Here is a 25,983-nt window from a genome sequence, read left to right on the forward strand (position 1 = left end):
AGGACATAGCTTTATTACTCCATGCAACAGCAAAATTCTTTGAGCAATGCAAAGGCACAGTGGAGCATTTTTTCTGCAAAGTATGTGGTTATCTCTTCCTTCATGCAAATATGAGACTAGCTTCTTCACTGTGACATTGAAGATATTTGTTGAGTCAATGATTTTTGTTTTGGGCAGATACAAGACCACAAAGTGTCTTCTTTCTAGTAATATTTTTAATTGATTGTTCTACACAGGTGTCAGACATGAAGTGGATTTTGTCAGAGGTCCAGTATTTTCTTTGTAACCTCATAATGAAGTATTCAGTCAAATCGTGGGCAGATATTAACAGTTCCTCGTTTGTCGAGAGCTTATTCCTCAGCCATATCATGTATGTTTGCTACACTGAAAGGCCTTTGCTAGCATAGCGTACTGGTCATGTTGTCTATAGGTGCTGGCTAAGAAAGGCCATGCAAGAGGAGCATTAATTTTCTTTTTGCCTGGCACGTATGCATTGTTCTGTCACATTCAAACATCAGTTGTGGTACTATGGAGAACTCATACTTTCCCAGTCTTGTAGATCAACATCATGATATCTGGACGTGACCAGGAGAGAAGCAAACCATGACCTATGGTTAACTTTGTAACAGTCCATGCACCTTCACTTTGATTTTCTTTGCATACAAACACAACTTTAGTCTGTTCTTGATTGGGACCCATAGATTGACAGAACCTTGGATAATTCTATGGGTCATGACTCGTGTGAAGCCTTCGAAACCCAAAGTATCCATTCGACTGACATCTTTAGCTATCTTACTACTGAATAGTACTTTTGTCATGATATTAATGAGCTCTGCTCTGTCATATGCTAATGCAATTTGAATAAGCTCATCCTGTAGCTTTAAAATTGCCCTTTCTTGGCATTTAATAGTACTTAATGAGTCTAGATGTTGCTTGGTTACTTCTGGGGAAGTCATCCCTCCATGATTAATGTTTTGTTTGAAATTTGATGGAGTTATGGGGTTGTCAGGAAAGAGCATTTGGATGCTGTTATGGCCACCTACCCCCAACAATTTTCGTTGCTCTGTTTTCATTTTCTAGGACTTCATCTGAACCAAGTGCACAGAAGGGAACTGACAACCTTTTAACAGCCCAATTTCCTTTTCAGAATTCTTCCCATATGTCGGCATCAGAATCTTCTAAACTTCTTATTTTAGCAAGGTACCAGACAAGCATTGCGGAATAGTTTGATTAAATCTAAAACAAAAAAGTATGTCACATAGTCTTCCAGTGCTACAAGGTGCAAATTCCAATTAGCAGTCCCACAGATCAAATAAAGAGCAGCAAAGACTCAACCCTCTTCATGTATCACCGTATCATCCCAAAAGTTGGCTCTGCTGTCGATTCAACCTGATCAAGTTGCTTGATCCGTTCTGCGATATTGCAGCTCTCCATCATATGCAGTAGGTCATTGAGAGACTGCATGTGTGGAACTGGTCTCGCAAGTCCTGTACACATTAGTAAATGATTTCAAACACATGTATGTTATGTAACTATATGCAAACCATTTGTGGATGGATTCAGCTAACTTCTGGCTAGATGCTAACATCTTAACCAGTGCCTCATTATTATTCTTTGCATAATAAACAAAGCTGATGATCAATACCACTGAACTGCTTCTTTTTTTACCAATAATGGCAAATCAGCTTGAAGCACTCATTCCGTTTTATATAGTAATCTGAAACATTTAAAAAAAAATTAATCCATGTATCATTCTAAGCATTAACTGGTAATACAATACTGTCAGTCAAGAGCCACAATTTAACTTTGTGAGAGCTGCATGTGTGACATGCCTGTGTTAAGTATAATTAAAACATTTTTTCAAATATCTATCTATGCAATTGTTCTAGGTTTGTCATGTTTGGTACCATTGTGTTTGTAGGAGAAAGGGCATTTGAGTGATACCCAACTCAACCCACTTCTGACAACATTATCAAAATTTCCACCAACCAGAGGTCCTGAAGTTGGGAGCCAGGATTGGGGGTGGGAGGGCAGTGAGTCCTCCGGCCACACCATAGAGTGACAACATTGAAATTATGATTCTGTCGATTTTTATTTTTTTTATAAATTGACACCTGCCTTACTTTTCTACCTTTAATTTTTCTACCATTAACCTTTCTACCATTACATATGCTTCTAGCCTATAAAGTGAAATTAGGTTTGTTTCAGGATTACGCTGCTCCTGAGGAAATGCTATGTGCAGGAATAGCACCATTTATGGCTTCCCTGGGGGAGTTCCCATGGAAATATCAAGAACAGGGTGAGCACAGGGAAAATAGGGAATTTGTATGAGCACGTGCACAATTTAACCCTCAGAAAATTTTAGACTCAGAAGTACACCGGACCCTCGCTAGAACGCGCGTCTATATAATGCAAATTTGGATATAACATGGTTGCAGCCATGGATTCCAAATTTAAGTACAGTACAATTTTTTTGAGTTTTAAGTGACCTTGTGTTCATTACCTCCTTCATGCAAGATTGCTGGAGGAAAGATACATACTGTGTCACAGTCTGATGAGGAATTCGATTTCGAGGGATTTACAGAGGAGAAAGTTGGAAGAACAGATATGAAGTGGATTCAGGAGCTGTCCCAGCAACTGTCTGGGCTCGGGGTAACTGTTCAGCCACAAAATATTGAGTCCTGGATAAGAGGTGACGATGAAGCAGAAGAATTTTGTCCCGTTGCTGAAAGTCTAACGGATGACCAAATTCTTCAGGTAGTACGACCAAACAACATTCCAGAAGCTGAAGAATTGGCCTTCGCCGTGGAAGAAGGGGAAGATGAAGTGGACGTTGTTCCAACATCAGCTGTGACCGTAGTTGGTTTAGAGACTGCTTTGAGATGGTTTGAGACACAAGACGTTGAACCTATAAAAATTATGCAGCTACACGGTCTTTTGCAGTTTGCTAAGCAGAAGCAGCACAGCAGCAAGAAGCAAAAGCAACTCTGACATTTTTTTTTAAAAAAAAAAACTAGACTAGTTTATTGTAATGTCTACTTTAAATCTCTAATAAAGCAACACTTTCTTTCTCGTTTGTTTCCTTCAAGTAGGAGTTTATTTTCTAAGGTTTTCTATACTTTATGGATGGTGAAGGTAATTAGCACTACAAAAATTTCTATACGCATATTTATATATACAGTTTACATAAATTTCTCTATGGCATTCCATACGCGAAGACGGAAGTTCATGGCACCTGAAAGCGGACAATCAAAACAAAGCACACAAAGCATTTGACCAAATTCATTAAAAATGCTTCCATTTTAAAACACAATTTCCACTGACGCCCGTGGTGAGTACTGTATCTTGTAGACTTGTTTTTCGCGACAGTTCCGAGTTTTGATGCTATCGTTAGCCCGCTATAACCTGCAAATACACAACTACATATACCTGTATTGAAATTTCAGTCACAAAAATATAATTTCATTTTAACGCGGTCCCCGCTATAACGCAGTACTTGGCATGGATCCCAAATCCCGCGTTCTAGCAAGGGTCCTGTGTATGTGATAGTCAGGAGCGTCTCACCTATAAGATTACTGGTTCAAATTTGGCTTTGGTCCATAAGAGAAAAAATTTTCCTTCAATTTTTTTCCTCGGTAAAATGGGTATAATACGTTGTTTGGTGGCCTTTGCAAATGGAGCTGAACGGTGGCTTCCATTCTTTTCATGACACTGCCAGGCACCATTGTTTAGTCTCACTAAACACAGATGGCATGAATAGGTATGCAGACTGAACTACCCTCTCATACAGAGACTGACAAATTTCAGGCCTTGTTATATTTCTCAGCAAGTAGATATGAAAGGTGGGAGGTTCCCCAGTAATGTTCAGGAGCTGGTCCCTGGTGAGAAGTGTCTCTGCCACTAGTCACTGGAAAGGACTGTTTTCTCTACTGGATTTTGTCTCCACCCTGCTCGGAGTTCTCTTTATCAGCCGCTGGCTAATAGGTATATTATTAATGTCAAGCTTCTATGACCCCATTCCCAAACTGGTGGAAAAGAAAAGGGGCTTTCTCTCTCTTTGCTTCTCCCGCTTTCCCACAAGGTTTCTTGTCTCCATTTCTCTATCCCTCCATCAGTGTGGGAGATAGGGGGAGGGGGAAGAAAGAGGTCTTCTGGTACTCTATCCTTGCCCTAGCCTCCCTTTTATGGTCCTTCTTTATCGTGAATAATTCCAGTGCCTGCCTCTGCTGTTACTCATAGCTTTCCTAAGGAGTAGAAAGAATCACTAAGAATTCTTGACATTTTCATTACTGTCCACGGAGTTCTGAATAGCATCTGTGAAACTGATCAGAATATTGTTAACTTCACTGCTACTGGTGCTGTTTTCCTGAGTCTCTAGGAAGCCCACAACATTCTATTATTATGTGTTCATTTTCATGCTTCGAGGGTTACCCCCAAATAAATGTAAGGAGTTGGTAAGTGGGGGTGAGTGGAATTTATCTTTCAAGCTGTCCTAGAGTTGTCTTTTTTTTCCAGAGCATAACTGGAGTGACATATAAAGAAACTGGAATTGCTGTTGTCCATACTGGAATTATTTTGCAGATAAAGTTTTTACACTTGTTAGCCTTGAATCTTTCACCAGTACTAACTGCACTGTGACACAAAGTGCTTATTTTTCTTCTGTTTTTTTCTTACAGGAATTTTGCCATTGTAGTAGCAAAATCTATGTACACAGATTTCTCCCCTAAAGTTCTTGAAACTATAACTAGCTTTTCTAAGAACCTTGACTGCTAAAGGTTTAAAACTTTATTTTTACAACATGTAAGGTAAAATCTGGAAATCTTTCACATAGTCAGCTTTCACTTCGTAAAGCTTGTGAGAATCTGATGAATAAAGAACACATCCTGAAACTTCAATCTACTGAATACTTCTAATCAGACTTGTATGTCATCATGAAAATTTTCTTTATGACTGGAACATCAGTCTTTATAGTAGATCACTTAAACTCTGACTTATGAAATTACTACTAAAAAGTAATTTTGACACTTGTGTCAATACTTCTTGTTTTCAGACCATCTTACAGTGAAAGCTGCTGTCGCAAAGCAATAAACATTTAATAAGGAGAGAATGGGTAAGTTAATTTTTTAACAAACATCTTTTCACATTTTTAAAACATGAAACACATTGGGAGGCTTTTAGAATGATGATGGAATTGAGTAGGAAAGGGCTCTGAATTTTGGAGGTTGTATTTTTAAGCTTTACGTAACAATTAATTTTGCTTACTATGTCATCGTAATTAACTTGATTTTACGTGCTTGGAGCTGCCCTATCTTTCTCCATTCAAATGACTGCGTAGTGAGAAAATAGCCATCTTTTAATGTGGGCTTGGGTGGATTCAGTTATTTTTATGGACACTGACACCTTCCCAGCTGTATTTCTTTTTAGCAACTTGAGCTTTTGCATTAACGGTAACTGGTGGAAAATCCTCATCTAATAATTTATATAGTAATTTTATTTTGATTAACCCTGATAGTCCTGAGAGTAAGCCACGTTTTCCTAACTGACTGCAAGACATAATTAACAAGACTCTTTACAAGTCCAGTATGTATTTGGTACACTTAATCTCTAATGTTTCCTTAACAAAAGAAATCATTGATTTGTTTTTGGGTGCCGGAAGAAATGACATTTACTAATAATTACTGATTAAATTCCAGTCTTCAAAAGTACATCTCTCTTCTCTTACCACCTCTGGATTCTGCTGGAAGGAAGTAAATTTATCACCAACCTTTCTTATAATCATACTTTTCTTATTGTACTGACTGCAGATATTGAGGGTGTCTAGCATCTTACTGATTATGTACAAATTAAAATAAATAAGCACATTAATACAACCCTGAAATGGAATCTTATGTAGAATATACAGTTCATTAACTTCTCTTTAAAGTAACTTTAATGCTATTTACTATAGTAATTTATGTAAATGTATATTATTTTTGTGAAAACACACACTACCTGAAAATAGACTTATAAATACAACTTCTAATTTTAAATTGGATTAAAGTGGTGTTTTGCTTTTTTTTAATCACTTCAGGTTTTGAAACTTTTTTTTTTAATCTTTCTGTAGTCTTACCCTTGGATCACCCAAAGGCACAAGTTGAAATCTAATTAATGGTTTGCGGGAGGGGTAAGAGAGGGAGAGGAGTTTCAGGTATTATGCTCTCTACCTAATTTTGTTGTTTTACAGTGACATTTACTTAATTTTTTTTCCTGCTGTTGTGTGAGTCACATAAACAGAGGAAACTGTTCAAAGTGCTGTCCAAAGTAGAAAAAAACTGAAAATAAAGAACATTTTGTTTACTCTTTGTTGCAGTAACTTACGTTACTTGCAATAGTAAGTAAACTTTCCTCAAATTGACTTTAAAAAGGAACGGCAACAACTTTAAAAATGAATGCGTTAATGCCAGGCAAAGACTTTTATTCTGTGAATTGCCCTCTTAGAAGCATGACAACAGACAATGCCTGTAAGAAGAGATGTTTCTTCTTCATTTGGCAAATTCTTAATTACTGTGTTCTAATGTATTAACGCTAGAAACATGACCTTTCCCTGGTAATACGACTTCATGAGGATTGTTTAACAGCCACTTTAGAGCAAGCAGAAAGTACAGTCTCAGATCTGAGTGGCAGGGTTTATTTTTATTATATAAAGGAAAAAATTAATCCTGAATAGACTTTGCTGGAAAAAGAAATAATGTCTGAAATTATGTTTTGACCCATTGGTCAGGGACAAGGGAATGAGGGGACAGATCAGTAACAGTATATTAAAACTAAATTAGCTCGCTAAGACACAAAGCTGAAAAATTCAGCAGACAGCAAAACTTAAACTTTAAAAGAAACAAACAACTTCCTCGTCTTATCCTCCACCCTCTCCTTTGCTACCTTGCATTTCTTTATTTCTTTGGTCTTTCAGAAGTAAGTGCACTGAGGCTTCATGCTTGTAATAAAGGCATAAGCTGTACTGGCTTTCTTCATACTACGAAAGTACTAACCAGATATTCTGAAAGTATCATTTAATCTGTTTTCTGTTATAGATGGAGAAGAGAAAACATACGGTGGGTGTGAGGGCCCTGATGCTATGTATGTGAAGTTGATATCCTCTGATGGTCATGAGTTTATTGTAAAAAGAGAGCATGCGTTAACATCAGGAACAATAAAAGCTATGTTGAGTGGTCCAGGTAGGTGCAATGAGTTTTGTAGCATCTTGTAATTCAGTTATTTCACTTTCCTATTTTGTGGAGTGTTTGGATTTGTATAATCTGTTATATAAAAGTTGAATTTCTATTATGAATAGTGACTAGTCCCAGTCCAGGATTGGTTTCTGTTCCTACATGAACAATTCAGCTTTATCAAGTCTTGTATTATCAGTTTTATATATATATTCATGTGCCAACTGTATATGAAGTCTTTGGGTGCTACCGTAAGACAAGCAATTACAATTACTACTATTTTTGTCTGTGGAAGTGATTTCCCCCCTCCCATTCCTTCAAATGGCATGTAGGTGGGGGAGAGGATTCATTAAGATTAGGAGAAGGCTACATTTTAAAATCTTTCAGTTACTGATAGCCAAAACTAATTGCTACAATCCCCATCTTGAAATTCCCTTGGATATCACTGGGGTGGGTACAGTTTGAAACTTGGAGTGTGCCCCAGATGTGCTGATTCTGCTCCATCCCTACTCAACCACTGGGCTCTGGAGAAGTCTGGGCTCTGCACTGTTTCCAACTCTTATGATGCTTTTGCTAGTGATGGGCACGGCTGGAGCCTAATCTTGTGAGGATGCCCAAGCTGTAACCCTTAACAGACAAGTCTTTTGATTGGTCATCTACTCTAGTTCCCCACCTCCTGGGGCTAAACAATCAGTTGAGCTGCTGCAGGCAGAACTCTCCCCCCTGCCTCCATCACTCAGTAACTCAAAGCTATTATCGTGGGATTGGGCATGGGAGCTAAAGAGCCCAGCAACTCAGGGCAGCTCTGCTCCCTCCTTCCCTCTCCTCTTGTATGAGTAATGGGGACAGGACAGCACCTCTGCTTTCCCCCACCTCCCCTCTCCCTTCTTGCAGCACTTAGCCTGGGATGGGGGGTGGGGTGGTGAAGAGCCCTTGGAGCTACCCGCCCCTCCAATCCTGGAAGGTGAAGAGGGGACAGCACTGCAGCCACCAGCACTGGGAAAGGAGGGTAAAGAATCCCGGGAGGAGAGCAGAGGTGAGGCTGGAGTAATGTGCTGATGGTGGGGATGGGCAGAACTAATGAGGGAGGTGGGGACAGGATTGACTTAGGAGACTGGGAGCAGAACTAATTGCGGGGCAGGGGATGGGCAAATGATGGGGTGAGAGCTCTTGTAGCAAGGGCAAAAAATCACCTTACCCGATAAACTTGGGAGAGTGGGCAACATTAACTCTTGCACACTGGGGCTGGGCAGGGGAAGTTCAAAAATTAAAAAACAAACAAAAAAACAGTGTCTCTTTTTGGCACAGAACAGAGGTTTTTTTGTTTTGTTTTTTTAATCTCATGATTTTGGGGGGCTTACTCATGACTTCTTTATTCTTGGCAATATTGGGGTAGTTACACAGCCTTAATCTTAATTTGTTGTCACGGGCTATACCGGGGGAGTTCAGAGCAGCCTTTTGCCTCCTGCTTCTCTCCCTTTCCTCAAGTTGGCTCTGCAGGAGGGTGCTGCCTGCCCACCCCTTACTCCTGGCTCTCCAGAACTCCCCTTTAGGCCCTTGCAGTGTGAGTCTCCCCAGCTGCTCCTGACAACCACCTGAGCTGGCTGCACAACATCCAGCTGGTCCACTTCCAAACCATGCCCAGAAAACATCTGTGTACACTTATGCATCATGCCATCCACTTTATTGCCCTTGTGTCCTGCCCCAACACCACGTTGTGAGGCCAGCTGAGAAGGGCAAGGAACCCTGAGCCAATCTGTACTCCACTCTGGTTTCATGATCCACTGGGTATATTTGTTGGCAGCTCCTTTGGAGAGTTATGAGTATGAACGTGTGCTTACTGTGGGTCACAAACTCCCCTGATGCCTGTCACTTCTGTGATGAGAGGGAGACCCAGGCACGCATCTATGTAGAATGCATCATCTTGCAGCCCCTCTTACTGAGGTTCTGGCTTCACTTTTCCCCACATTTCCTGATCTGTGCACACCTGTCACTTCAGGAGGATGAAGCTGGATATAGGGGGGCACTCTGTGACTGGGTGGGGTCTATTTCCAGTCCCTCATTCAATCACATCTCTGGACAGAGCTCCTCTGGGGAGTGTACACTGACTCATTAGATGCCTTTGAGGAGCAGCAGGTGCTATCTGGAGTTCTATGCTTGGTGTTCCTTTCTGGTTCTCTGATTTTTCAACCTTTGACCTCACTCCTGTAGCTTTTTTTTCCCCTCCTCCCCCCCCTTTGTTGTCCGATGCACTCACTTGTAGCCTAAGCTGAGTGGTTCCTCTCCTTAGCTGAGGGGGTGGTCCTTTAGTTTTAGGTGGGCCTATACCTGCCTGTCCCACATCTGCAAATAGTAGTACATGGCTGTGACTCTGTGGGCGGGGCTTGCCAATTAAGAATCAAAAAGGGCTACAGCAGCAGGAAGGAGGAAGAGTCCGATATAATCAGGTTCCGTGGCTGAGCACATTGTGTATAAAAAATCATCAAGGTAAAACTGTTCACAAGTGAAAAGATTCTAGCTGCCAGATAGACAAATTATATCTGGAGATACAGCAAATGGTCTGTGAATATGAACCTATATTAAAACTAAAGAAGGGGCCAAAACCAAACTGTGCATCCGAATCCTCTTAAATTTCAGGGACAAAAGAGCATTCAGACTTAAATTTGGGTATATGAAGTCATCTCATGACTGATTCTGGGCCTCATCCAAAACTGCAAGGGGGTTTATATTGGCTAGTTACACCGCATTGGCTGTTCTCTAGTTAGTGATTAGATTCACATTTTTGAATTCACCATTCTGTCACATCTTTAACAAAAACCCACCAAAAATATTCATTCTGAATACCATCAAAATAGGTGGGAACACCTGCTGAACCGCGTCTGCTGGAATATCCTGAGCAAGAGTCTGGTCCAGACGTGGTAAAGACTACATCATAAGATGACAAAAAACAATACAAAACACCTCCACCAACTTTCATTTGGCTGATTGTGAGTTTTTGGCTGAAAGTGTCACAAAAACACTTGAGTCTTCAGTACCATTTAAATCAAAACCCAATTTTTTTAACTAAACTTTGAATATCTGTGTACATGGATCTCACTCGTTGGTGCATTTGCACCCACCACACAGGATATCAGAATCTTTTAACCAGCAGTTTTCCTAGGGGCCATGCATGCATCTTGCATGCCCTTGCACTGCTCCTCCCAAGACAATAAAGGGCAAAGCCGCCCCAGCTGCTACTCAGATCCTTCTTGCTGCCTCTGGTCATGAGTCATAACAGCTTCATTGTCCTCTGACCTACAGTAGTCCTATCTTGTTACATTGTTACTGTACCTAATTCTTTCATATTTTTTTTTTCTCTACAACTTTGTGGTGGTGGTTTTGTGGTTTGCTTGGTTGTTAGCAGCCCATTGGCCAAAAAAAAAAACCAAACCAAAATTAGGTAGGTTTTTTGTTAGCTATCTGCCATGATATTGTGGCTGACAGCAGTATGACTGAGTCAAAATCTCCAGTTTTTAAATCCTGCCTATCATGCAACATTGTGATTTCTCTGAATGAGGGACACATCAAATGACTTTTTTGCTTAGGAAAAGGCCATATCATCCGCAATGTGTGCAGTTTGCAAATCTTTTTCAAAATGCATCTAATAAGCCAGGGAGATGCCCTTAAAGTGGTTCCTGATGGAGAAATCCATGAGAGGAGCATCTGACTCAAAAGCTGTTCCTGGATCTCCTTCAGAACCTCATTCAGAGAGTGCTCCATCTATAAAAGATGTCACTCCAGGTTCTCAGGGAACAAAGAGAGCTCATTCAGTCTTTGAGTTCTTTGACATTGAATTTCAGATTTTCTTATCCTCCCTGTCCATGGAAGAAGGGAGCACAGCTCCAAGTTTGGTCCTTGGCACTGCTTAGAATTTCCAGTACCATGTAAGAAAAACCCATGGAATCTTCATTCCAGAGATTTGGCTAAATCTGCAGCTGTGAAGCTGGTATAACATTCAGCAACCAGAACCAATCCTGTGCCAGTCAAAATCAACTTCAGAATCATCCATTAACATCTCTAATTGCTGGACATATGGACTTGTACACTTCTGTGACACTGTTTGCCAGGCTTTGCCTAAGACCATTTCAATGGTGACTGAGGTCTGTTTATCAACCAAGCGTTCTCTTTTCTTTGAGAATTTGTACATATGGATCCTACTCTTGGTGATCAGTAAGGAGTCGGGAATCTCGGAGCTTATCTAAATAAGGACTATAGTACTACCCAACCAAAGTAAGCATCAGATCTGGAGGCTGACACCACTGAATAGTGTTGATGAATATATGAATGGAGTTCCATGTGATTTCTCTGCAAATTCCAGCTATGGGAGATCTAAGATATTCCTCCAGTGGTCACCAAACGTTTTACCTCATGCACACCCTTTCCTCTATCCATGTCCTCTCCCCGCCCCCAGAGCCATGGCTCTGACGGGGGGATGTGGACGGGGTAAGGAGGCTGGGGCCACAAGTGGGGGTGAGGCTGGGGGGCCAAGGCTGACAGGCAGGGGCTGGCAACTAGGGCACCTAGCGTGGAGATCCAGGCAGGGGGCTGGGGCCAGAAACAGTGCTGGGTGGCGCGTGCTCCCTCCCTGTGCCCCCCAGATGTTCCTCCGTGCCCCCCTAGGAGAGCATGCCCCACAGTTTGGGGACCTCTGCCTTATAATAACTAGTTCTTTGAGATGTTCTGTACATGTGGATCCTATGTGGACCCTCTGCCTGTAGCTCGAGTTTTACAGCCCAGAATCTTGACAAAGACAGGAATAGCATTTGGGGATGCTCTGCCTTTTATGCCTTTGGGATGGATGACATGGGAGCATACAAGGTGCATGTGCAACACCAACAGACACTCGTGTTTTAAAAGATTCTGATCTCAAGTGCATGTGCACCTAAGAGTGGGGTTCACGTGTACGGAACATCTCTAAGACGCACAATTACAGCAAGGTAAATAACTGCTCCTCCAGCCACACAAAAAAACCTCTTCAGACATAATAGAAGATTATGAAAAGTGAAAACATTTAATGGATCTTGATTTCAATGATACTTGAATATTTATTTGATGTGGATGTTCCCTATTTAAGTTGCATGGCTTTACGAAGTGCGTTTAAAATCTGCATTGCCTTCCCATTAAATTTGGGCTGGATTGTCTTCAGTAGTCTTGCCTAGATGTAATTGGTTGGAAATTAGTAGTAAATTCTGCTGATGATTCTCAAGATGGGAATAGAAGCTGTTTCACCCTCAAAAGCTGTATTGACTCTGCAGGGATAACAGGAGCCCTATTGTGGTAGGTGCTGTGCAAACACTCAAATGGTAGACGTGGTTCTTGCCTTAACGAGCATGCAATATAATTAAAGACAAGACACAACAAGCAAATGACAAACTGTACAAAGGAAGGAAGTGCAATGGTAACAAAAGTAGGGTTATGTGGTGCCCCTGTTGTACAACCAGATGTTTTCAAATCATCTGAAAGTTTTATTTAAACAAAATAAATCGCGTTCCCTAGCAGCCAGGCCACATGGTCATCATCGGTTGACCTTGTTTCTTGCAGGTGTTTACATCAGTGTGGGTCTCACAGGGCTGAGTATGGAACTCTCAGAGAGCACTCCTAGCACAGACTGAGATCAGGATCAAATCTTTGATCCACATATTGCTTGTAGGCAGTCAGATTAACCAAAACGAACAGAATATTTTTAAAGAAAAGGTGATGGAAATTGTCCTTGGCTCCAGTAATTGTGGCATGTCTTAACACACTATGTTATACAGCTTGTACACTGAAAATGTCTAATTCCTAACAAGAGACTACACTGACAAAGTATTCTAGATGAGTTTGCACACATGCAATACACATGTATTCATTATCAAGGGAATTTTGATGCTGATTCTTTCTTCCTTTTTTTAAACAGGTCAGTTTGCTGAAAATGAAACAAATGAGGTGAATTTTAGAGAGATTCCATCCCATGTCCTATCCAAAGTATGCATGTATTTCACCTACAAGGTTCGCTACACTAACAGCTCCACGGAGATTCCTGAATTCCCAATTGCACCTGAAATTGCACTGGAACTGCTGATGGCTGCAAACTTCTTAGATTGTTAAATAAAATAAATTATAATAAAAATGTAAAACTTTTTTCAGTATTTAATACCTGTAGTTCAGTTAGTAACTTTTTTCATATAGCATGCTGCGTGTGTGCAGTTGAGAACTGTAAAGTTCACTGCAGAGGCAATTATCTTCAAATCTGTTGCATAGCAATCATTCAAATTTAAATTTGTTTTGCTGATTACACAAATAAGGCCCTTTTCACAAACAGACAAATAAATAAATATGCCAATTAGTAGATGGCTATGCCTTATCCTTTAGGTATGGCAGAACTTTATCTTTTAATGCAATGCTCATTTAAAATACTGGAGTTTAGGCCAATGCTACTTAAAAGCTAATATTAGCTAAATGTGTAGGTGTTTAGCGTTTCTAACTTTCTCTCATTGTCGCAATTTCTAAACCTCTGAACTTTATCACCTTACAGGGTAATTGTCCTTTTAGCATAGTTATAACTTTAAGTTATATCAGCACTTGCATTATAAATCCCCTTTTTCAAGGATTTGTAAACTGGCATAAACATTCACTTTGGGCTGAAAACAGTGTCTAGGATAATTTTTTGTTTTGTTTTAATCAAAATTTAGCGGTGTTTTTAGAAATGGAAAAGTATACCTGGTTTATTTTTTAATCATAACTTAATTTACCCCTTAGATCAATTTAAAATGTTCAGGTCACTTGTCTAATAAAAATGCATCCCTTCTGATAGTGGCTTACTAGAAAGAATTAAATAGCCAGGTTAGTAACTAATGATGATTAGTGTTTGTATACGCTCTTCTGTTCTATATAAAATGTAAGTTTATTCATAATGTACTGTCACTTGACCTAATATACAAGATTAATAATAGCCTATAATGGCTCTTTTCCACTGTTTGTGATCAGTTATGTAAACTCTGTATTTACTCTTAGATCAAAGCCTTTTAACCTTCCTAAATATGGCTACCAAAGAGGTAGTTTTTTCCTCTTTTTTCTCTTCCTTCCCTCTTCCCTGCCTCCCCATTGCATATACAAGAAAAGCTGAATAGTGGAGGCCTTTTTGTTCTTCGTTGAAGTAAAGGGGTATTAAAAAGATGTTTGAGAATCTTTCATAGATTTCTTAAATACATCCAATGTTTACACTAAGATTTTTAAGGGGAGAGGGGCAAGCCAACGATATTTACTCATTTTTGAGTGGAACATGTAATTGTCCGTTGTTCAATTCCTGCTGGTAATTGCCTGTCATACTCATTCTTCTCTCATGTCACAAAACAAGATTCCATAAAACAAACATGGTGAACAGTGTGACAATAAGTCTCTTTCTTTAAGAGGCAGACTGGAGAATTCTACTACCAAAATAATTCTTAGAAGAGGATGATAAATCTAACTTCAGCAGTAAGATGCAATAGCTATTATATTCTTGTGTAATTATTTTGTACTTCGGGTGTTGATATGAGACATTCAGCTGAAGCTAAAATGGCTTTGAGCACCCCAGGAAATGGAGTAGTGTTCAAGAATGCACTGCGCAGAATGTTCTTGCTGTTAAGAAAATTAACCTACAAATAAAGGTGTGTGCGAGGGAAGAAGCTAATGCAATTTACTTGATAGTGACATGGGTATGATAATAGACAAATGGAAACCTGCAACACTTATTCCCTGAGTTCAAAATAAATTTCGTAATGAAAAATTTTTAAAATTTAGTTTTTGTTGTTTTGTGACTGCTTATCTTTAAGCAGATTTTTATATGCGGAATCACATCTTCACAATTATGCTGTGAATAAATTGTAAATATATAAAACTGATATTTGGGTTACAGATGGGCAAATTTGTGTGGATAAAAGATCCCACCCAAAACATTTCAACAAAATCATTTACAGACCTTAGGATGTTCAGTTCTTTCCTCCCCCATGTTTAAGTGCTGCTTGTTATAACCAAAGCAGCCAACTACTGCTAAACTGACCTTGTAACATTTCCAGTTAAATTAGAAGTGGAAAATATTGAAAAAATTAACATGAGCCTTTTCTTAAATTCAGCTCACCTTTTTCCCCCCATATACTAACAAGAATCTAGACTGCTAGGTGCCAAAAAACTTTTTGAGGTATGCTCATCTCTAACTTTGCCATAACTGAAAGCATGTGATAAATATTTACCCAAGTCGAGTCATCAGCTACATATAGCTGGGGAATAAATCTTTGGTTGTGTATATTTCCAGTTTGATTGTAGGACACAATAGAATTCTATGTAAGTTACAATGGAGTAATTTGTCTGTCCACGACTGATCATCTTCCACCTACGATGGCCTGCCACAAAAGGAGCTTTGCACTTGAACGATCAGAATTCCATTCAACTGGCTGAAATATATTTTAAATCTCCAGGTTCAAGGGACACATGCCACAAGATTTAACTAGGCCACCATTTTGAGCTGCATGAATGTTTATGCAAATATAGCCAAAGTTCAAAGTGGCTTTTATTGCCAGATGATCTCAGAATATGTGGAATATGAGCACTTCAGTTTTTCAGCTGGTGTTTGTATAGTACGTTTCTTCTTAACTGGTCAAGGGGTACTACCTGCTCTTTTTCTTCTTTGTTTGTAATATCCATTAAGCTTGGAAAAAATGGTTTCCTTCCCAGCATCTGAATAGATCTTCTGCATAACATGGTAAATGTTCTCCACACCTTTCATCTAATGGAACAGAGGCAAACTTGCTTCTAATTTTCACTTAGTATTTACATCCCAACATATGAATGTTGTGTTTTTGTGTATCTGGTGTCAACAGTTTTTAGAACAGTTCAGCTGCTTCTGCCAAGTTAGCAAAAGCACAATGTTCTTACATGGGTCCTACAAAAATAGTGGTTTCTTCTAATTGGAGGGTAGTGGGAGGGTGTAACTTAATCTTGACAACTGAGTGGGAGAAATATGCTAGTAACTTTTATTTATTTATTTTAAGGTGAATCAGGTTTGGGTTTAAATTATTTGGCAATGTTCTTTTAAGACAGAAGGACCAAAGCTTTGCAGTTAGCAAACCGTAAAATGTCATTGGGTTGGGTTTTTTCCCCCCATGGAAAAAGTAGTTCAGCTTCGAAGAATGCTTTTGTGACAAACAACAGATCAACTCTGTTAGAATTAGATTTATTTTTAAAAGCAGCTTACGGGATGGCAATGTTATGAGAAAATAGTAATGCTGTGAACTCTGTGTTGAACATGGTTGAAAGGTGTACATCCAAGAACATTTAAAAAATAGTAGCTCTTCTGGCAACTCACTCTTGAGAGACGATTGTGTGAGTAACCTAACTAGAGCAGCCACAAGGAAAACACAAAGGTTACCTTTTATCTAATCAATAAACACCTTTTAAACCATACTAGTTTCACCAGCCTAATTGTGTGCCAGGAACCTAAAGTTTTTGAGTACTTCCCATCCAGAAATGTAAATTGGGAAGTTTGACACAGTTGCATTAGTTCATTATAGTGTCTTGTCATTGCTACTGAGGTTAATTCTATATGTGGACAGAATACATCTTGATGCTGGAAGAACTAAAGGATGTAAAATCACAATTCTTTTCTGGCAAGTCCAGAATACTTCCCCCCCCCCCTTTTTTTTTCTTAATGGTTATTGAACTTGTATATTGGAAATGGCAGTTCAGAGAACTGTGAAATAAGGGATGCAGGGTAATAAGTTTGTAAGTAGGGTTGGGAAATTAAAATTACTTAACCATTAATGAATTTGTTGAATTTTGGTTTGCTTAGTTAAAGTACAAACTTGGGAATTCTTAGAAATGTGTACATTTAATACAAATATAACACCATATTATGTTTTTGGTAATTAATCTTTGATAGTATTTACCAAGTTGAAATGAATGATTTTAATATCCTGTTAAGTAACAAAGCAAAATCTCACTACACAGAGGTAGTTATTCTAATTCAATACTACTCTGGGAGTTGATTTTTTGGAGCCAATATGGAACTGTAGATGCTTAATTCAGGTTTTTATTATTTTGCCAGTTAGGCCTTTTCCTTTCACACTAGAAATATCACCAGCTTGTCATATTCGTTTAACAGTTGAAGATTGTAAATATCTTCTCTTGAAGATCACCATGTGTAACAGTAGGTAATATGTAACTCTAATCTTAGTTTGCCATAAACTCTTCTTTCAGAGTAGCAGCTGTGTTAGTCTGTATCCATAAAAAGAAGAGTACTTGTAGCATCTTAGAGACTAACAAACTTATTAGAGCTCTAATAAATTTTTTAGTCTCTAAGGTGCCACAAATGCTCCTTTTCTTTTTATAAACTCTTCGGTTACTCTAACCATATGTTAAAACATGGGTGAATTCTTTAGCTTAAAAACTCAATTGTGTGTCTTAGAGATGTTCCATACACGTGGACCCCACTCTTAGGTGCACATGCACTTGAGATCAGAATCTTTTAAAACACTAGTGTCTGTTGGTGTTGCATATGCACCTTGTATGCTCCCATGTCATCCATCCCAAAGTTCAGTACCTCTTGTCTGAGCTCTGAAAAGCTCTGTTTGGTGTGATATCACAAACCATGTTAGATCTTAGAAATTTTTCAGATAAATCTGCTTTTTAGCATGCATGCTTTCTTTCAGCTATCTTCTCAGTGCATGTAAACACTATTTCTATAGAAGTAGTGTTTTGCTGAACTAACAGATTTTCCAGTCCATTGCACTCCATCATTTGCGTCAGAATTATTTCTGGAGATCTATGTGATTGTAGATTGCAGGTGAAAGTTTCACTAACATCTAAGTCACTTTCAAGTTTTTCATAATTTAAGTAAGTACCCTCTGAGAAGTATTTAACTTAGAATAAACAAATTATGATTTAGGTAAAAGGATATGTGTCTAAAAGTTACTTATCAAGTGAAGCTGGTGTGTAGATAAGATGCACTGTAGGTCGGATGATTTCAAAAAAGATGGTATCTCAATAGATATAATAACCTCAGTTCACAGCAGTATTATTACTGTAGTCATGTAGTATTTCTGTGGTCCTTCCTAAGGGAATCAACAGAAAGTTAGCAAGGTGTTTATCTGTGATCAATCTTAGCCCGCTGCTGAATTACTAGTAAGAGCTATGTGGCCTAGTCTGCAGTAGAAAAATTGCATCAGTTTAACTAGAGCTATTTAAAATAGATGTAGCTAAACTGGTTCTGGCCCCTAATGTACATGCACCAGTTTAACTTTTGCTTAAGTCAATTTAGGTTCATTCTGATTTACATCAGTAAATTACAGAATTAACCTAAACTGATTTAAGCAAAGGTTAAATTGGTGTAAGTGCATATACATTAAGTGTTTGCACCAGTTGAATTAAAAAATAGAAATTTTAAAATTTCTAACTTCAAACTAGTGTAGCTCTTTTACTATAGAAAAAATGTTTCATCTTGTTTCTTGTCCAGATGATGGTTTGTTGAAAGCATCAGAATTGATTTATTCATATGGGCTATCTGACTGCTTCACTTTTTGAAAAGCTGATGTGTTTTAATCCAAAACCCAAATCTTACTTTATATAAATTGGAGTCCATTTAAAATACTAGTTGTGCTCTATGCATTTACTTTTCATAGTCCAATGAGAGAAGAAGGCATCTGTTTTGTGGTTTCATATTTGTAACTGCACACTTAATGTGGAGTTTGCTCTCAAAACCTAAACTCATGCAAATGTCATGTGGCATCCTGCTTCTGCTTTTGGAATTTTCAGCATTTTATGCTGCCAATAAACACTTGCTCAGAACATCCCTTTCTAGGGTCTCTTGTTTTGCCATATGCTGTTCTGTTGTCTCTGCCAATATTTAATTGGGGTACTTCTGTTTAGGGTGGTGTAACCTTGTTGGCTAACACTGCACAATTCTGTGTTCCTTCTGATAATATGTAGTGTCTCCTCTTTGTCCTTTTTGATCTTTTCTGGTATTTATGTGAGGTCTTTACCATCTTTTGAAGTTTCATAAACTTTTAGTCCATTATACAGCAGTATAAAATTACTTGTCATCTTTTCTCCATCAATCTTATCTTAATTCTGTACGAGCCATATGAAACAGCTGTAGAAATCTTTAATTTCTCTCAGTTCCTCATTTTCAAGGTTGGAATCATTTACAATTAAGCAGTTAACAAGCCATTTAAATACACTTTTTGGATTTATGTGGAAGGCTTTTAGTTCATAAACTTACTTACATTTTTTACTTTTATTTAGAATTGGCTGTACTTTCTATAGCATATTGTAAAGCTATTTATTAACAATGAGTAACTTCTGAGCCCTCGTGTTCAATATATGCCATAATTTACATAGTTAGTTATGTAGCTTCTGAAAAAGGTTAAGTTATTTTCTTCAACTGACTCTATCAAGTATGAAAACTGATTTTTGGAAGAACTATGTACATAATTGCTTTTTCAGCATACTGATCTGTTCCCCTCCCCCCTATAAATCACTAGGAAGAAGATTTTCAAAGGCAAAAATGAGTTAGGTACACAACTCACATTCATTTTCAGTGGGATGTATCCATCATAGAAGGGTAGGACTGGAAGGGACTTCTAGGTCATCTAGTCTAGTGCCCTGCACTCAAGCCAGGACTAAGTAATAACCAGACTATCCCTAGCAGGTGTTTATCTACCCTGTTCTTAAAAACCTCCAATGATGGAGATGCCACAACCTCCCTAGGCAATTTGTTCAAGTGCTTAACTACCCTGACAGGAAGTTTTTCCTAATGTCCAACCTAAACCTCCCTGTGGCAGGGCGCTGCAGGGGAAGCCCTAATCAGCTCCTGCCACTCCAGCCCCAATCGGGGGAAATGGGTTGGGGCTGGGCAACTAGCTAGGACTGGCCTGGAAACTGGCCACACCTGCCAATCTTGTTAACAGGGGCTAAAAGCTTGGGAAGCAGTGAGCCCAAGGTGGGGGAGAGACTAGAAGTGGGGAGTTGGTGCACAAGGAGCCAGGAGCCTGTTGCCACTGAGGCCTGTGCTAGGCCAAACCTGTAAATAAGCTGTAAAGAGTTGGAGCTTTGTGATGGAGACTGGACACAGGAATAAAGAGCACGGGTGCTTCAGCATCTTGAAGTGGTCCTGACACTTTGGGGAGCAGGGCCAGGAGGCTGAATCCAGGGAGGTTCGGTGAGCTCCCTATTACATGTGGGAGCTTGTGCAGGAGCCAAAAGCCACCACCAGGGAGTGGCAACCCGAGAGAATGGAGGGCATGGTGCAGTGGCTGGCTAAGCAGCTGGAGGATCTGCAGAAGACCCTGCAGGCTTTTCACCAGTCCCACCGGGCCAAGGGGCAGGCCTTATTCGCGTGGCAGGCTGAACAACAAAAAACCTTCCACGACTTCATCCGGGAGCAGGCCAATATACAGAAAAAGCTCCTGCACTGGGTGGTGAGTCCCCCAAGCAGTGATGGAAACTGTGCAACAGGGCTGGGGCTCTGTAAAATGGTCCCTGCCGATGACCCCGACACCTTCCTATGTACTTTTGAATGGGTAGCCATGGGTGTAGGCTGGGATAAGGCAATGTGGGCGCTAAGATGAGCTCCTTATCTGGCCTCATATCTGTGAGGCACAAGGCAGCCTATATGGCCTTAAGCAACCACCAGGCCAAAGATTATAAGACGGTGAAGGTGGCTGTCCTGGAGCAGACGGGGCTGTTGGCCGAGAAGTACAGGCAAAAGTTTCAGGTGGACGGGGTTTGCAGCCCTGAGCTTTTGCCAAAATATTGACCAACTGGGCTATGTGATGGCTATGGTCCAACACCCAGACAGTGGGAGAAATAATGAATCAGGTGATTCTTGAGCAATTTGTGCAGGGCCTCCCAGAGAACATGTGGGTCTGAGTCTGGAGGCACCAGCTGACGATCATGGAGGCTGCCGTCAAAATGACAGAAGAGGAGGCTGAGGCGGACTTTCCCCACAGGGAGGTGCGGACAGGCCATGACCTGGACTGGGGGAAGAAGCCCTGAAAGCCTCCCCCCTGGGAGTGGCCTAGAGAAAAAGAGAGTGGAGGCTAAGGGGGCCCCCACTCGCCTGGGTCAACTGGTCTCCTGGTGCAGCAGGGTCCCAAATCCTGGGACTGCCTGGTGATGGAGGGCGAGCTTGCCAAATTTTGTGATTGGAGGAGTGCAAGAGAGAAGAACCGAGGGCGAGGGCTGGCCACCATCCCCTTATGGGTGGGGAGGAAGCCCCAGAGAGGTTTGGTCAATACGGCCTCGGCCCGCTCCCTCATTCAGCGTGGGCTGGTGAAACTGCACTGGTTTGTTTATGCCCAGGAGACAAATTATGCTGGAATGCATCCATAGGGATTGGAGGCTTTGTCCCGTAGCACAGGTGCCCCAGGAGGTTGGGGGCAGATTTGCCTGGCAATGGGTGGGGGTAGTAGATGGGCTGCTGTACCCCGTGTGGGGGACAGAAAAACAGCTGTGGGAGGAGACCCTTGGGTGGGAGAAGGAGGGAGCCCCCAGGAAAGGTGGGGTGAATCCCTCAGCCCCGGTGAAGGGGAGGACCTAGGGCCCCACAAGACAGAAGCAGGTACTAGACAACAAAGCCAGAGAAAAGACAGGTAAGAAGGGGAGAGCGAGTGACTGAAGGGGTGCCCCGCTGTGGAAACCGCAGGAGAGGAGGTCTGAGGTTTAAAGGGGGAAGGCTCTAGGGAATGCTTGCAGGGGCATTCTTCAGGCAATGAGGGCCAGGCCACCTCGGGCTTGGTACCTGCACCAGAGGCCCAGGACAGCCGGTGCGGGTGCCAGGCCCACCCAGCTCCCCTGCCAGTCAAGAAGGGGGAGCAGCTGGGAGGGCAACCGCCCAGTTGTGATTGGGGTGCAAACCTCTGGATAGGAGTAGAGCTATGGAGCAATCTGCCCAACATGCTGTGGCTTTTGTGGGTGGAGAACCAACAAACCTTGTGAGGGGGATCCAGGGGACCTCCTAGCAGAAGCCAAAGGCTGCCTCAAAATCACCTCCCAGGTAAGGGGAGAAGGGGCCAAACCAAGCCCCCCCCCAGGGCTTACTTAGTGGGTGAAGTGTGTGGCAGGCAGCTGCAGGGGAAGCCCTAATCAGCTCCTGCCACTTCAGTCCCAATCAGGGGAAAGGGGTTGGGGTTGGGGCTGGGCAACTAGCTGGGACTGGCCTGGAAACTGGCCACACCTGCCAGCCTCATTAATGGGCTAAAAGCTTGGGAGGTAGTGAGTCCAAGGGGGCAGAGACCAGGATGGGGGAGTAGGCTCAGAAGGAGCCAGGAGCCTGCAACCTGTTACCACTGAGGCCTGTGCTAGGCCTAAGCTGTAAATAGTTGGAGTTTGGTGGTGGGGACTAGACACAGGAATAAAGAGCACGGGTGTTGCACCAGTTTGGAGTGGTCCTGACTCAGTGGAGAGCTGGGACAGGAGGCTGAACCCAGCAGGGTACAGTGAGCACCCCATTACACTCCCTTGTAGCAATTTAAGACTGTTGCTTCTTGTCTCAGACATTAAGGAGAACAATTTTTCTCCCTCCTCCTTGTAGCAAACTTTTATGTACTTGAAAAGCGTTATGTTCCCCCTCAGTCTTCTCTGGGCTGAACAAACCCAATTTTTTCAATCTTTCCTCATAGGTCATGTTTTTTAGACCTTGAATTATTTTGTTGCTCTCCTCTGGATTTTATCCAGTTTGTCCATAGCTTTCCTGAAATGTGGCACCCAGAATGGGACACAGTACTCAGGTTAAGACCTTATCAGTGCGGAGTAGCGTGGAAGAATTACATCTCATGTCTTGCTTACAACACTCCTGCTAATACACCCTAGTATTTGCTTTTTTTGAAACAGCATTACACTGCTGACTCATATTTAACTTGCTCTTCACTATAACTCCAGATCCTTTTCCACGGTACTCCTTCCTTGGCAGTTCTTTCCCATTTTGTATGTGTGCAATTGATTGTTCCTTCCTAAATGGAGTACCTTGCATTTGTCCTTTTTGAATTTCATCCTGTTTACTTTGGATCATTTCTCCAGTTTGTCCAGATGATTTTGAATTTTAATCCTATCCTCTAAAGCACTTGCCACCCTGCCCAGCTCGGTATCATCCACAAACTTTAAAAGAAAAGGAGTACTCGTGGCACCTTAGAGACGCTCACAAATTTATTTGAGCATAAGCTTTTGTGAGCGTCTCTAAGGTGCCACAAGTACTCCTTTTCTTTTTGCGGATATGGACTAACATGGCTGCTACTCTGAAACTTTAGAAGTGTACTCTCTATGCCATTATTTATATAATTTATATATAAAGATACAAGATATTGAACAGAATTGAACCCAGGACCACTCCCTACAGAACCCCAATCAGTATGCCCTTCCAGCTTGACTGTGAACCACTGGAAATGGTTTTCCAACCTTTATGCACCCACCTTATAGTAGCTCCATCTAGGCTGTATTTCCCTGGTTTGTTTATGAATTGGTCATGTGAGATGGTATCAAAAGCCTTAGTAAAGTCAAGATATGCCACTCCCCCCACCCCACCCCACCCCCCATCCACAAAGCTTCTTACCCTGTCAAAGAGAGCTATTAGGTTCGTTTGAAGTGATTTGTTCTTGACAAATCCATGTTGACTATTACTTATCCCTTTATCTTCTAGTTGTTTGCAAATTGATTGCTTAATTATTTGCTCTATTATTTTTCTGAGTACGGAAGTTAAGCTGACTGGTCTATCATTGCCTGGGTTGTCCTTATTCCCCTTTTTATATATTGGCACTTTATTTGTCCTCTTCCAGTCCTATGGAATCTCTCTTGTCTTCCATGAGTTTTTGAAGATAATCGCTAATGTCTTGGTTATCTCCTCACATCCCAGAATACTCAAGATTACTATTTCATTTATTCCATCATTCACTAGCTCTCTATGGTATTTATATAGCTCCTAAAATATCTGAGCTTCTCACAATCCTTAATTGCATTTATCCTTAAACACCCCTGTGAGGTAAGGAAGTACTATTCTCCTGGCTGCCTAATTCCCTTCTCTTTTAAAATCCCAGCCTAGAAGCTTGGCACAAATTGCACAAGGGATTACCTACCTATCTTTGTTTAGCTTGAGGTAGGTCAATCATTTCAACAGGCAGTAAAACAATATGCCTTTTAAAGACACACTAGTCACAGCATAAACTCAGGAGTATTTCTTACTTCTAGCTGTCTTTTATTTCCCATGTATTTCATTTTTTTCTTTTCTGGTTTGATTCCACTTCTCTTCCTCTTTTGCTGGAGAGACGCAGGTACAGTGGGTGGTTTTATGTAGGTGAAGTCAGTTTGTTTTCTTCAAAAGATCCTCTTCCTGAGAAATTCCTAATGCATTGCAGAGGTCAATACCCTTCTTTAAATAACCAAACTGGTCAAGTGGGAAACAAACAGAATTCCTTTGTGAAGTATGCAGTCCTCCTCACTTGAGATGTGGCCTCCTGGCACTGCAGATTATGGTTGTGAGGCCACTGGACTAACAAAGGGAGATTAATGTGAATGCACAAGTAACTTCTGTGGGAAGGTGGAGGAGGCAGGACAAAAGAAAACAAGGTGGAACATGACTAAAGTGGTAGAATTTGCAAGGAATCAGACAGTAAGATGCAGTTTAGTATCTGAAATATTCAAGACACTAGTAATACCTAAGTAAAAGGTTAATTTTATAACTCTCTTGCAAAAACACTTTATAGATAATAATGGGGGATGGAAAGTGGTGGAATAAAGCTGGTCTGCACAAAACCCAACAAAGATGCTTGTGATTCCATGCATTTCCTGTCAAATTCTAACATGAACACTTTTAATATTCACTAAAATCAGAAATTAATGCTCAATAAACTTGTTTCATATTTCATTTTTAATCTTTATTTACTGCTTATACACATCACAAAATATTGTAAACAGTCAAAACAAACAATATGCTCACCATGAGAGAAAATTATAACCATGTTAAATAATGGAAAAAAATTTATACAAATAGCCATTTGAATTCAAAGGCAAATTTTGATTTGACTATAGTTGTAACCTTTTGGGTTTGCTTTCTCTAAACATTCAACCCCTGAAGCTTTAACAGAAATGATCAAGAAAAGTGAATTAACACCAAATGCTTGAATCTTTACTGAAAAAGTTTTAAATTGTATATTCAAGTACAACATTCATGACTTGCACTGTGGTGGTTGGATGTCTTATGTAACTAATCAAGAAACAGAAGCAATGCCAAATGATTTATGAAACTAACCCACACAGTATATGAAATTCATTCTGCCTCTATAAAATTTGGAGTTGGATTCTAAGAGTGTGATTGTGCACCACTGAAGTCCATGGCAAAACTGTTAACTTTGCTGGTGCAGCGTCAGACCTGAGGCCCAATACTGAAGCTTTATATAGTTAAAATGAATTTGTGTTGGATATTTTCAGCAGCCACTTAGTACCCCCCACCTTCCTATAAAGGCTGGTCTTCCAGCTGTCCCTCTGCACTATTTACACAGAGTACTGGCGTCACTATACAAGCATAAATGAAGATCCACTGTCCCTCCCTTGCCCTACTCCCTGGTGTAATCTTCTACAGGGCTGGTGTGACGTCTCTTCTCAATGCACACAGACCTCCTTCCCCTGCACAGCCCATAAGTAGGGCCTTGTGCCAGTCCTCAGCATTGGGGTGAAATGCAAACTGAGAATTTGTGCTACCGTTTGTGAACCATACTCCAAAAGAGAATTTTTCACTGTCTAA

The 25,983-nt window shown here is 40.6% G+C and overlaps 1 protein-coding gene across 2 annotated transcripts in view; it reads left to right on the plus strand.

Annotated features, from left to right (window-relative positions):
• The window catches only part of ELOC (elongin C), a 28,562-nt gene extending 11,656 nt beyond the window's left edge, over positions 1-16,906 (plus strand). For both annotated transcript variants that reach the window (XM_074944221.1, XM_074944222.1), the window contains exons 2-4: positions 5,051-5,110; positions 7,068-7,211; positions 13,138-16,906. In XM_074944221.1, the coding sequence (XP_074800322.1) occupies positions 5,107-5,110; positions 7,068-7,211; positions 13,138-13,328 (339 nt within the window). In that variant the 5' untranslated portion in view covers positions 5,051-5,106 and the 3' untranslated portion in view covers positions 13,329-16,906. The remainder of the gene's footprint in view (positions 1-5,050; positions 5,111-7,067; positions 7,212-13,137) is intronic.
• The last annotated feature ends 9,077 nt before the right edge of the window (positions 16,907-25,983 follow it).

The sequence above is a fragment of the Natator depressus genome, chromosome 2 (genome assembly GCF_965152275.1).
Source record: "Natator depressus isolate rNatDep1 chromosome 2, rNatDep2.hap1, whole genome shotgun sequence".
In the NCBI taxonomy this organism is placed as follows: Eukaryota; Metazoa; Chordata; order Testudines; family Cheloniidae; genus Natator; species Natator depressus.